We start from the raw sequence: 14368 nt of genomic DNA, 5'->3' as shown, positions 1-14368 counted from the left end.
CCCTCTCCCACACCTTCTGTGCTCAAATTAAAAGCAACTGGTTTGCTTACCCTTTTACTGTATGCCTTTCCATCATTCCAAGTATAGGAGGAGCCGCTGGAATATTCACTGCAGGCACTTGACAAAGAGAGTTCACTGCTGCTGCAGCTGCTTCGAGGATAAACCCGGTGAGGCCCTGCCATATTTAATTGACTCTGGCATTTTAAAGCAGGTACTCCAGTTTTCATATTCTGTTGGCATTCCTAAAACAAGAACAGAAACAAAAAAACATTTTATGGGTTAAAAAACATTTGATAGTGTATTCATGAATAAGAGGACAAATCATTTTCTGCTCATGCTGATACAAATCCAGTGCAATGAATACTAAAACCACAATGCTCACATTTCTTCCTCATTATGAGATTAAAATATCTAAATACTTGCCAGTTATAATTATTTTTTTATTATGCACACCCCAGTATCCAAGCTGGCCTTTCAATGACAGACTGCTTGAAATATGCTGTGTTTATTAGCAATGTGCTCCAGAAAGATACTGAAAACAAAGTTAAACCAGTACAAGAACATCTTGACAACTGCATTATATCCCCACAATGTAACAGATGAGGCCCTACAAAGTGGACAAGGTAAATTAATTTAGTGTCCCAGCCAGAATGTCCACGGAGAATGGAATCTCTCCATTACAGTCTAATTTTGGTTTCCTATCTAGTTCAAAGCTTTGTCTAAGAAAGTATCCGATGCAGCACAATCCATCTTTGTGTCACCATCCGACAGCTGAAGCCTCCTGCTTATGCTATTTATTGACACTTTATGGCTGCCTTTAGTACTTGTGCAGTTATCGGCCTTCTCCAAATGCAATCTCAGCTGCTGTGACTAAATACCGGCTTCGAGGAAGAGAATAATGAAGGAAGAGAGTGGTCCTTTAGTTACAACGTGAAGTTTGTAGAAGTGTTTAATTTCTTTCTAGGCAACCGTTCAGTTTCCAAACAAGGCCAGACATCCCTGAATGTTCAGAACCTCATGAATATGCTGCTGTGCAATACTCTGTCTACTAAATGGCATCAGACACATGGCGTAAGTTATCAATAACAACAAGATTACATTTCTTTGACATTTTGCAGAGAATTTGATTAATATCAAAATCAGTTTTTCTCAGCAATAACAGAGCCCTGCAGTGCTGGATGCTTGTACTTCTCTATTTCATTAGGATTAGATGCAAAGAATCTAATTCAGAGCTCAAAATGCAAGACAAACTTCACATGGAGTTTCTTGGCAAACTCACTTTACCTCTTTATTACAATGGATGGAGTAACTCTGCAAGCTACTGGCTGGATGGGATGAATGCGCACAAGTTGAAAGATCATGTGGACTCAGATTTCTCAATGCTGCATACGGGATAGAAAGACTCAGAGTGCCCTGTGTATAAATATGTATTTCAATTCTTAAGGGCAACTGTGGTGAAATGGTACATGAGGTTCTCAGGACTGAAGGCACTAGACGTAGTCTGCTCATTAGTTTTGGCCCCATTGAGTAAGACAGAAATGTATGTGGGTGTTGATTGGCAAACTCCAGCCAAAAGATGTAATGTCACTAGTGTTTTAGGAACACTCGTTTCACATCAAGGGTATTCTATGACCATGAATGGTTTAATTGTCATAGGCAAAGCTAGCTATGTATTTTCCCCAAACCCATTAACAAAGACACAGAAGTCATAACATAGATATAAACAGATGCCTCCTAACACTTTGTGAATGAGCAGATTGGCCAGGATAAGCCTATCTTGGCTCCAAGCTTCCATTGATAATGCATGCTGCTCTTAACCAGTCATAGCTCACACACTTAAAATGTGGAAGAGAACATCCCAGCAGTATTGTCTCCCTTTGTTGATAAGCCACGGGGTGGTGAATCTAACAGTCCCCTGCTCCAGCGGCCTCCTCAAGCCAAGAACGACAGGGTTCATCATGATTCCCTAATTTTTGTTTTTCCCCTCATTTATGGGGTCCTAAAATTACCCATTTAAGCAAATTTAGAAACATTACATTCTAAACAAAGCATGCTGAATGTGACTGTGCAGCGTAGGCAAGGGAAAAAACGTGGAACAAAAAAGTCTTATGGGATGAAAAGTGTCTTGCTATCCCTATTCTGCCATAATCTCAGAGGTGGAGTGGGGACCTGTGCTGCTGGAGTTTCATGAAGAGAAGAGTTGCCTTAAAAGCTGCTTATATTGACTCCCATTGACTGCACGTCATGAGACAGTCAAATGTAATGAGGTGTCAATGACAAGTTGGCAATAGACTCAACCTATGTCTGAGACATACCACAATATTCATTCAACTACTTGCCTGGTTTTATCGCATCAGCTCTTCCCCACCCCAACCCACTTTTTTAAAAAATGAAACCAAAACCTGGCCAAAACCTATTATCACCTCAATTGCAATTTAGACAGGGTCTAAAATAAATGCTTTCTTCCACAAACCTTTATATTATTTTATCACATTAATGTGCCATTCTTCAACACTGAATAGCCCTTGTGGTATCATGTTTTGGAAGCACTGATCTCTGCTTATCAATAGAATATCTGCTGAGCAGTCAAAAGGTTTTCCCCATTTTGCATATTTTCATGCTGATCTACGCAGCTGACATAGCTACTCTCTCTAGAGAGGTACAGGCCTTGTTTACAGTCAAATTGAGATTACAATCCTGCATACACACACACACACACACACACACACACACACACACACACACACAGAGTCTCCCTTATCAAGGGCATTTACTTATAAGCAGGCAGGCATAGGACGGTGCATTTAAGATAGTAAAAACTGAACATACTCTGTACCCAGACGTCCAACCTCTCTGCTGAAAAAGATCACCTCTTGAGCTCTCAGTAGATTGTGTAATCTATTTACTTGCAGTTATACAGAACTCAGAATGTTTCAGAATATTTCATAATAGATTTGGTACAGTGCAGGACAATAAAAGCACAAATTGATTGTCATGGGTGGGCTGTAGGAATAAGGAGTAGACGCTGAAGGCAAGGTGCACAAGACATTGTGTGGAGCCTAATCTGCCCAAGACCTCCTTAGGTGGCAGTTTTTAAGCTAACACTGGAAGTAAACTTCTTCACACAACCACAAAAGGAACTGGGCTGCAATTCACACCCATTTAACCAAAAGGGACTTTCTTGTGAATAAGAAACCACGGGATTGTGCAGCAAGTAACTCTTTTATTTTAAAATGACTGTTCAGAATTTAGAAGTATGCTTGCAAAGGGTACTGTATAGAGAAATTAATGCTAAATCATAACTTCTTTATAAGCCCTTCTCCATCATCTGCCAGTAGAGGGGACATTTTCATCCTTTGACTAGAAATAGAAGAACATTTCACTTCTTCTATTCCACAGAGAGAGAGAGAGAGAGAGAGAGAGAGAAAGAGAGAGAGAGAGAAAGAGAGAGAGAGAGAGGAATGAACGCCTAAGCAAGTGAAGAGGATATGCAAACATTAAAGACAAGCGACGAACACCGGAATGATATTCTATGCATCACTGCATGTCTTCCTAAATTGCAGACTTCTTTAAATCTTTTTCTATTGAGGTTGAATTTTCCTCATAACAACATTCTAATGGTTTCCTTAAATTTTCTTTAAAAGATCCTAAAGATTACCCTTGTGGTGCATTTAATTACATATATTTAACTTGTTCATTGGTTTATTAATTTGCATTTCATGACTGATTTTTTTTCTTCTAATCATGGGTTTTAAACCATCATCTTTAATAAAATCAGAGTACAAAAGCTGGCTCAGGTTTATAATTTAAACACATAATTGTAAAGTAGGAAGGAAAGACAATTGTCTGAATCAAGCTATTGCCAAGCTGAAACTGGGTATATAGAGTAATCTAACCTGAAGGCTAAATTACAGATTGCATGGGTAGGTCATTAACATCCTTCTGAATCTTTGAAACAATAGCTTTTTTCCTCACTTAGCTACATTTTATCATACCGTACCAAATTACATTTTTGTTTAATTTTCATACTTAAACATAAAAGATAGGCTTTCAGTTCTCATTTGCTTCATTTCTATCTTTATGCAACTTCTGTTTTTTGAGTTACATTTTCCTTTTTTTCAATGGAACATGAAAGCCATACTAGTTTAGGTTTTGCCAAATAAGCACAAAGCTAAACCCATCTGAAAAGGGGGGAAAATGCAGAGCCCATGAATTTTTAAAAGTTCATACATAATATATCATAAAACTAGGATGAATAATACGGTGCACCAGCTTTAATAAAAAGCTCCTTGACCATTTCTCAGAAACTTTGAGATGTAATCAATACCCAAAAAGGTATCTTGGGGACATTGCCAAGATTTATGCTTTTTCGCAAAGAGTGGCACTTTTTTACTTCCTCTATCAGCCAGAGAAATGATAGTGAACTTCAGAAAAGCGAAGAAAATGTTGTTATCTCTCCTTCCTCTGTGTTCTAGTTCAAGGATGAGCTTTATTGGGGCCCCTATTAAGTCATACTTCATGGAGAGATAAGAATGTGCTAAATGAAGAAATCAAATACAAGAAAACTCACGTGACCCTGAGCATCAGCACTTCGCGATTGTATCAAACTTCTGTTCTTCTCTACCTCTGAAAGGAAATCCCCAGACGTCAGATCTAAGATGCGTGAATGAAGTTTCTGGAGGGAAATAATGGAATGACCAAAGCATAACCATTTGACAAGTATGCAGAAGATCAGCAAATTTGAAAATCCCAACCGCTGCAGTTAAATTTCAAGGGAAAAGGGACCCCTAAGGTAAAACAAGTTTGTCCTATTTTCTTTGTTTATTGAATCCAGGCTTACAGTACAAGGGGAGTTGATTATTCATGAAAAAGCAAGGCCACTTTTTCTAGCTTATGATGGTTGATCACTTTTTACAGCTTTATATAGAATGGTAACAAATTCATAGGAATAAAAATGCCTTGATCTATAGAGATAGTTACAGATGCCCAATACTATAAAAGATAATAAATTAAACATCTACTAAGTAATCAACAGGTTAACGTTATTTTATTTAGCAGTTTCTAGCTCAGGTAAATGATTATAAAAGTGATTCTACTTCTAAACAGCATTGATCTTGCAAAGCCCTCCCTTGCACACATTTTAACTCAAAGTCATTAATGTCATCTGTTAGGAACAATTAATGTGAATAGAAAATAATTGCATCAGGGAGGTAGGGACTCAGAGGATTTTGTGCATTAATATTCACATGCTGTTCGATTACATACTCAATTCATTCAGTTTTGCTTGGAAGGAGTGCTAAACTGGTGCTATTTTTCCATATTAATCTATATACTAATTACCAAGGTTTTATGTGAATGTTAAGCTTGGTCTGTTTTAATTGCAAATACAATAAGTTTCGCAATTTATGTAAACATGGGCCTTTGATGGATAACTTTAAAAGATTCTAAACCTGGCATGGTATACTGTCTAACCAGTCATGTAAGCAAGGTTGTGTGTTTCTCTGTAATTAGTAAATAAATTTAAAAATTCTACTGCAAATTTTGCATGAACACATTCTGAATTATGCGAATGTAGAAAACATGCAAAATAAATAAATTTCCAAACCTTGCTCATTTGTATAATTTATTTTGCTTCTCTTAGCCACTAGGGAAGGGCAAAGAGATAAACTCCATCCTCTAATTACTGGAAACGTTATTCACTCACATTTCAACTTCTGTGATTTCACTAGGCATTTCCCTTGAAGCTTATGTTTGCTAGAAACATGCTCTTTCTCAATGAAAGATGAGAGTCACAAGAAGGTGAATTCCTTCCACCCCACTCCATTCTATGCCTATTCTGCAGTTGGCATGGATTATATAAAGTTCTGCAGCCAGTACACATTTTCCTGGTATACTGAGTTTACATCAAGAAATCAAAAAGCCACAACAAAATGGAGCTATACAGCACAGGGGTGCAAGTAGCCCCAAATACAGGCTCTCAGGTTGGCTATGGGAGGGGGGAGACCTCTCTCTCTCTCTCTCTCTCTCTCTCTCTCTCACACACACACACACACACATCTTCCCTCCTCACATCTCAGTGCACATGGGGAGATTTGAACCTCCTTGCCCACTGAGATCTAGAAATCACTGAGGAAATAGTGGAGTCCTGCTTGCTTTGGTGCACCCTGATCAAGTGCATAATATACTAAGAGTATTTTGTCATACAGTGTCTAGGTGATAATTTCTCCTAATTCTAGCTATATTAGGAGAAATTCTATTTGACAGAACACCCAGTAAGCACAGCCTTAATGGATTGTAACCAGTGCCTCCAGTAGTGCAATAAGAATGAAGACAAGGGCTGAAAATATGTTGACAGGTAAGCACAGACTCCTCTCTACAGCCTCTAAAATACAATCTGAAGTACAAACGGAAGTACAATCCGAAAATGCTTCAGTGAGGGAAGTTTTATTATAGTACATATAACCATTGTTCCCACATAACAAAAGCAGATGAAATGATCTATAATAGAACTCTTAGTTCTATTGTTGACTCACTCTTTCACCTCTCCTATAGGAAATATTTCTAAACATGTAATTCTTTGGTTTTCATGTGCTATATTAGTAAATGCTAACTGGCTTTAGTTCAAGCCCAAATCAGATTCTACATTAGAGATGGGAGAATGAGCAATGTTCAAGCGGATTGTGGCCATGCTTTCTACCTTGAGGCTCGTCTTGTCTTGCCTAGTTCTCACTCCTAGATGCAATCATCTTTTTTGTTCTGAACTGGAAAAGTGTACATTTTAAGACAGAAAATATCCATTCAGTTTGCAAACAGGAAGAAAAATTCTTATACACCCCTAATTTAAATACCTCCAGCTCTTAATCTGGGGAGTATTTCTCAGAAGTTCCATATTTATCCATTTTCCATTATACATCCTCTTTCAATGGATACAATCCTGTTCCAGCAAAATTTTAAGGACTTGTTTGAGGGACACAATCATTTTTCTTAACAAGCTATTATCATGTATTAATATTTTTCATTCATTGTTGATCTCCCCCTCTATCTCTGCTCTCCATTTATTCAATAGATGTTGAGTCCTTTTATATATATTACCATTTTACTGCAGATTCTACCTCAGCTTTCATGACATATTTGCACCAGAAGTGTGGTAAAAACAACCTAAAGGTATTCGCTCCAAGTAGTTTGGCGGTTCATTACTTTCAATGTAGATTATGAGTGAAGTGGAATCCGAGTGTTTTACAAAGTTTTTATAAAGCTAATACCTGAGTTATCTGAAGTGAAAATCCCTCCTCTTTATAGCACAGACACCAGAGAATTGAGATTGCTCAAACACACATGGGAGACATTGTTCTGCCTAATATTTCTGTTGTCTGTCTACACAAAAATAAATTTTCTCCACAGAAAATCTTACATTCTCCCCCTTTGTTCTTATTCTGTGACCTTGTACAGTGTCAGCCATTTATTAACTAGAGAGAAACCAGAGGTGAATGCAATGGAATATGCTCTCATGTTTTTATTTACACCCACAAAGCAGACAGGAATATTCCCTTGTGGACCAAACTGGAAAACTATGACTGGATCGTCTGTGGATTTCAAAAAAATTATTTACTTAAGAGCAGTTTGGGTAACAGCATAGTGTTGGGAAGAGGGGGTACCAGTTCATTAATTTAAATAATTGCTCTGAAGTGGATATTGTTGTAAACCGCCCAGAAAGCTTCAGCTATTGGGTGATACAGAAAATAAATAAATACAAATAAATAAATTAAATTAATATTGGTAGTATTGTAGCTGACTAGTAGTTGCACTTCAGGGTAGTTATGATGGTAATTCAAATCAGGAAAATGACACTGTAGGAAAATCAGCACTAAATCCATGTCTCTTGCAGCTGCCTTTAAGAAGTGAAAAAAAATACTGGGAGATCAGGTCATGGATTTTGCACACTACATCTAGTTTGGCCCTTAGTCACAGAAAAGAAATGTATGAATCTGGAAGGATTTTTACTCTTTGTTTTTCACCAAAACTGTGTTCTATAACATAAACAACAATGACTCTAGACCCTGGTTTTAGAAATTAGTATGCAAAGAGCTCCATCACACCTAATATTTTTTCCTGGTATGCATCCGCGATTTCCACCTCTGTTTCATTAGCGTGTCAAGCGCAGGTCACTTTCACGTGTGTATGTTCTTGTGCTATTTCACCTTGTTTACCCGTGCCGGTTCATGCTTCATGGTATCGCCACTGCACTTGCCCCACCCTGCCCCTTTTCCTTCCCCTCCAGTTCATTGGTTCTTGCAGTTGATGGACATTGTGATGGACGTGGGCACCTTTCCCCCCTCTCACTCTGTTTTTGTTGTCTACTGTTTTAACAGTTTAGCATTTGATCAATTAGGTGCTATTTCTGACTTTTAAGGGGAGAAATAGCAATGAGAGAGCAATGAGAGCGGGGTTGGAGCAATGGAAGTATGTTCAAGAGACTCATCACAAGCCCAGTCGTTTGAGCAACTCAGCACACCCTCCTCTTTCATCAGCAAGTCCTCCCTTCAACGCAGAAACCCCCAAGAAGGGAGGTTCTTCGACATAGGACAAGGACAGCAATATACAGGGACAGAAAGGCGGTTCTATCCAGCTTGGAGAAAAAAATGCCAAACTTTCCCCACCCTAGAGGGGAAGAGATGAGATGACTGCAGGACAGGGATGATGTTGTGTGAGGGTCACGAGGCAAAACAGTAAACAAGGCAGGAAGACAGTGCAATAAAATGCTGGTGTGATGGAGCTCAAAGAGGAAGGTCATAGTGAGAAACAGGACTGAAACCTTTTACAACCGCTGCTAATTATGCTAAAGCTTTTGAGTAAACATCTTAGAAATCAACTAGAGACTGATGTTCTCCTGTAGCTGAATTAGTACCTCAAGTGATAAGGTTTATCCTTGATTTCTGAAGGATTTTCTTTGTGAAAATAAATGGCTTGTTAACCTCCACTAACCCTATTGCCACTGATCCATATTTAGTGTCTAAATAAAGTGGAAAGGTCAATAGACACAACATCATTTGCAGTAAGATGGGTAAGGTAAAGCTAAAAGTGACATTAAGTAAGCTTTGAGGACATGGTTTTAAAAAGGAGAAGGCGTTTACTCAGTGGCTAAAGTCAAAGCTTTTCTAGAGGCAGCTTGACAGAAAGTCCAAAACTATTGATTTTAAGATGAATAGTCCCTGCCTTGTTATAATTTAAACCATGAGCACTGCAGGAACAGAGATCTGTCTCTTTTTTCCTTTAGCTTTTTTAAAATTCAGATAAGCATATATCTGTAACACCCACCCTGAGCATTGTGACTCACATGCAATATAATTACAAACCAATGCAAGGGCATACTTTTATGGGCTATCATGGTCCAGAGAATTGTTATGAGGTAACTTATTTATTTATTTATTTATTACACCGCCCCATAGCCGAAGCTCTCTGGGTGGTTTACAAAAGTTAAAAACAGTAAACATTAAAAATATACAAAATTTAAAACCATCAAAAACAACAGGATAAAAACAACATTATCCATTTAAACAACAGTTCTGGGGTCCATTAAAAAACAAACTTAGCATTGTTAAATGGTATTAAATGCCTGGTAGAAAAGTCTTGACCTGGCGCCTGAAAGTTAACAGTGCTGGCGGCAGGCGATGTAGTTCCACTTGTTACCAGTGGCTCAAGTATCATGCTAAATGTTTATCTAAGATTCTATAGGTAAATGGTTTTCTTATGTCCCTGCCCTGCCCCGAAACTGTTCACTTCAAATATTTTTGGTTCAGTGTCATATTTAACTATTTTCAATTTCAGTTTCAAGGACACCTTGAACTGTACTGCTTGAAGCGCTGGGCAAGCGTCCAACGTGTGGCCTCAATATATGTAAGACAAGACAGGTTTGGGCGTGATGACATGACACTGGGCAGTAGAGTTCATGACCTGACATTGTTCAGTCCATGGAGACCACTTTAACTCTGTGGTTCATTGCCACTGTTCTGCCTCCTTAGCATATCTATTTTTGTGCATGGAGCAAAACATGTATTTCTAGAAAAACGAAAGCTGTTTAGCATTTTAGCAAATCTTTCCTTGATTCCATAAATATATCCCAAAGAAAACAGCCTCTTCACCTGCAGAGGTCCATTGTGCTAACATGCTTTTCCGTGTTGAGTGGATGCATGTTGAGTGGATGTTCACTCTTTCCTTTACCCTTCTTAAACTAGAGCAAACTAAGAAACAAACCGCCTCTCAAGTTACTGGATTTTTGCCTTTTGTTTCTTAATGTGTTACATTTGATTGTCCTTTCTCTTTGTCTGACCATTTTCTACCCCTGGTGATGTTATTTTATAATTTAGTAGGTTGTATTAATGAAGCCATTTAGAGCGTCATTACACAGGGGAAAATCATGTCTGCTTACTGTCGCTTCTCTGCCTGTGCGTTTGTCCCTCATTACTTCCTCTTTTGAAACAGGAAGTAAACAACTTGAATGTGGCCCATTCAGTGGACTGTTTTGATCCCACTGCTTCTCCTGCAGGAGGCAGACAATGCCATGAGATGGACCTGCGAAAATCTGTGAGCGCCCAGTAACAAGCATTCAATAAAACACTCTAATGGAGGTCTTAGAATCTAATTCAATACACACTTATACATGTCTATGTAGTTGCCTGGATGTCAGACCTTGTGAGAAATGAGATGTAAGCTGCTCTATGCTCTTCAGAGGAAGCATGGAATATCGGTGGATATATAATGCATATTTAAACAAAATTAAAGTGCAGAAATTTGAAGAAGATACACCACTATTTTTCTTTAACCCAAAGATTCACTTCCTGTATATTGAAACTTACAAGATTTGGTGAATTGTCTGGATATTGTGGTATGTTTGTATTGCTGAGATTAAGAACATATGATTAGTGCAATAGCAAAGAGTTGGCCTCTTAAAGGTATAACACATTCTATCAAAATCCTAAGCTTTCTTGTGTAAAGTTATGAGAGAAATGTGGTATAAATATGAGTATAGAAACAAGCTTCCCTTAGCTTAAGTTTGTGGAGGAAATAAATACCTCAAAATGAATGTTATAAATCTATAAATCTAAGTTCTTAGAGGCATTCCAGAGAATATAACACACAATGCTACTTCAACAAAACTGATAATCAATTGGATCCAAAGAACCATGAATGGTAGAAGGAGATGTATTTATGATGAACACTTTTACAAGAACTAAAGGAAGACTTGGCACAGTGTGCTGCCATAACCTGTTGAAGTGAAATACCTATTACGGTATAAAAACTGTGGATAAATAAAATACGTGCTCTATACAGTATAATAGGCAATTAAAAGATCTTGATCATGAACACGTGCAGTCTTACACTTGTACAAGGAGAAGAACTTCTCTAGATTGTGGGGGAGGGCATTTTTCTAATGCAATATTCTTTTGCTAATTTAGAAACAGCTCTTATATGAATAGAAGAGAATTTCTGCTAGAAGAAGACCACTTTTGTAAATGTTTACCAAACTTTTTTGGGGACCAAATAAGCAACACTGAATCCTTCCAAAAATGTGCAACTCCCAATAGAAGAATAAAGTTACCACGTAAGTTAATTTTATGTTGCAGCTCTGAAATACTAAGGGCACAATCCTATGCCTGTATAGAAAGAAAAAATAAAATCTATAACTCCCAGAATTCTCCAGCCAGCATGTTAAGTCATGGTTGTTAAGCACTTTGAGCTAAACATTATGGCTTAGCGTGTCGAGTGAACCATTCTTAACCATGGTGACTACATAACCATGGTTTAAAAAAGCTCACTAAACATTTGTTGCAAAAGGCTTAGTGGCCTAAACATGGTTTAGTGTGTTGTCTGAACAATCCCGTTATCATGTCACATAAAAGAAACAAACTAAGATATGGCCAGAGAGTTTGAGTCAAGGATGGAATCCTTAATCAAGCATGGTGCTACAACCAAAACAATGGTCATCAGTAGTATTGATATCCATTAAAAAGCACCATAATAGCCTTTGGAAAAATAGCAATTCAGCAAAAATTAGCATTGCTATGTCAACTGCTCAAGTTTTTCATGTGTAATCTCTGAAAACTATTCAATGTTGTACATGTAATGCACCACAAAACAATCTGGTATGTTTATTTTGGCTTTGGTCCTCCATTTCAACATTATGACACGAAGCATAAAGGTATAACAACCTATTTCTATCAACCAGCTTACATTTTCTTTCAAACAATATCCTTTTTATGTTATACTAGCTGTACCCTGCCACGCGTTGCTGTGGCTCAGTCTGGTTAAATTGAAAAGAAAAAAAGACAAAGCAGATGTTTCTAATATGTTTAATTTCACAATGCTTGTGGATATACAATATTTTTAGTTCCATTGTCTGTGTAGATATAGAGATTGTCTGGTTTGCTGACTCTAGAACACACAACATATAATTGTCCATGTGAGAAGCAATCTGTGTCTAGATCTAAACTGCACAATTCTAAAGATTGGCCCTGAGCTTTGTTGATGGTAATTACAAACGCCAATTGAATTGGGAATTGCAATCTCTTAAATTGTAATGGCATATCTGTTGGAATCATAGGAATGTGAGGAATGAGGACATCTTCACCTTCGAAAGGTCCTGTCAAGATTGTTGCTTCTATGACCTATAAGAGCAAATAGGAGAGAACATGCAAATAGGAGAGGAGGCAGAGGCAGTGGATTGGCCTACTGTTTGGTTTTTAAAAAAGGATGTTTTTACGGTGAGGAGGTTAGTGGAAACGCCTGGCAGTTACCTTTCTTCACAATGTGTAACTGTCACAGGTGTGACATCTATATTCACTCAGTCAATTGTGAGAAAACATGCAAATAGGAGAGGAGGCAGAGGCAGTGGATTGGCCTACTGGTTGGCGATGTCACAATGAACTATAAGAGCAAATAGGAGAGAACATGCAAATAGGAGAGAAGGCAGAGGCAGTGGATTGCCTACTGGTTGGCGATGTCACAATGACCTATAAGAGCAAATAGGAGAGAACATGCAAATAGGAGAGGAGGCAGAGGCAGTGGATTGGCCTACTGTTTGGTTTAAAAAAAAGGATGTTTTTACGGTGAGGAGGTTAGTGGAAACTCCTGGCAGTTACCTTTCTTCAGAACGTGTAACTGTCACAGGTGTGACATCTATATTCACTCAGCCAATTGTGAGAGAACATGCAAATAGGAGAGGAGGCAGAGGCAGTGGATTGGCCTACTGGTTGGCAATGTCACAATGACCTATAAGAGCAAATAGGAGAGAACATGCAAATAGGAGAGAAGGCAGAGGCAGTGGATTGGCCTACTGGTTGGCGATGTCACAATGATCAGCAGGACTAGTTTTGAGGAGGCCTATTTCTTCGATTTTAAGACAAACTTTTGACCCCATAGAGAACATAGTTACATAACAACGCTCGCGTATTCGAATGCAACGTTGTGTCAAAATTTCAAAGCAATCGGTGAAGAACTTTCGGAGATATAACGTCTGTTTCGAACGAATATTAACATTTTTATTTATATAGATATGGCACCCTAGGTACTCTAAACTATGACAAAGAATGGATCTACTCCTAAAATATGAGGAAGAATGCAGGCTAAATCTGCTTACAATACATAGAAAACACTGATAATCACAATCAGATCTGGAAAAAGGGTTTGATGTATTTGAATAGGAGACAAAAGCAACTATGTTGAAAATTTAAAATGTGATTCTGGTTCAGCCACACACTCTTTCTTTTTTGATTTTTGTTTCTTTAGCTCTCATTCATTCATTCATTCATTCATTCATTCATTCATTCAATAATCAATAGCAGGGCACTGGGTCAGAGTGAATTGTGGATGATCAATTGGAGAGATAAAGGTAGATTGGGTCTATGTATATTTTAGGATTTATAATAATTACATTGTAATGCCATTTTGAAAACCATTAAATTTGAAAATAGGTGGGGGGACATAGAATGAAGGCCCAAATCAGCAAGGTGCTTACAATTGAAAAATCTAGAGGTGTGCTTGGTCAGTAGCCTGCATCAAACATTAACTGAAATGACCTTTCTCTGAAAGAAGCAACATAGAAAATAAAATAAAAATGGTATTTGCAATAAAGATTTCAATCACTGAGAGTACTCAGACAGATATGCGATTACAAATATTAGGCTTCTGTAGTCACACATATACTTGGCCCAGGAAGACATTGGTTTTTCTGAACTGCAGGCCACACACGTATACTATGGATCAGACACACTGAATACTTCATTAAGATTCACTTAAATACTTCCTTAAGAAGTACTTTCTTTGAGAGTTTTTATTCTGAAACTACTGAAAAATATTAAACTTTCTAGTTGAA

The 14368-nt window shown here is 37.9% G+C and overlaps 1 protein-coding gene across 3 annotated transcripts in view; it reads right to left on the bottom strand.

The window, feature by feature from the left end:
- The window catches only part of NCKAP5 (NCK associated protein 5), a 640533-nt gene that overhangs the window by 103515 nt on the left and 522650 nt on the right, over positions 1 to 14368 (bottom strand). For all 3 annotated transcript variants that reach the window (XM_063116607.1, XM_063116609.1, XM_063116608.1), the window contains 2 exons: positions 4571 to 4675; positions 51 to 242 (listed from right to left, as the gene is read on the bottom strand). In XM_063116607.1, coding sequence (XP_062972677.1) covers positions 51 to 242; positions 4571 to 4675 — 297 coding nt within the window. The remainder of the gene's footprint in view (positions 1 to 50; positions 243 to 4570; positions 4676 to 14368) is intronic.

The sequence above is a fragment of the Elgaria multicarinata genome, chromosome 2 (assembly GCF_023053635.1).
Source record: "Elgaria multicarinata webbii isolate HBS135686 ecotype San Diego chromosome 2, rElgMul1.1.pri, whole genome shotgun sequence".
Lineage (NCBI taxonomy): Eukaryota > Metazoa > Chordata > Lepidosauria > Squamata > Anguidae > Elgaria > Elgaria multicarinata.
This window is presented reverse-complemented; position numbering and strand designations above follow the sequence as displayed.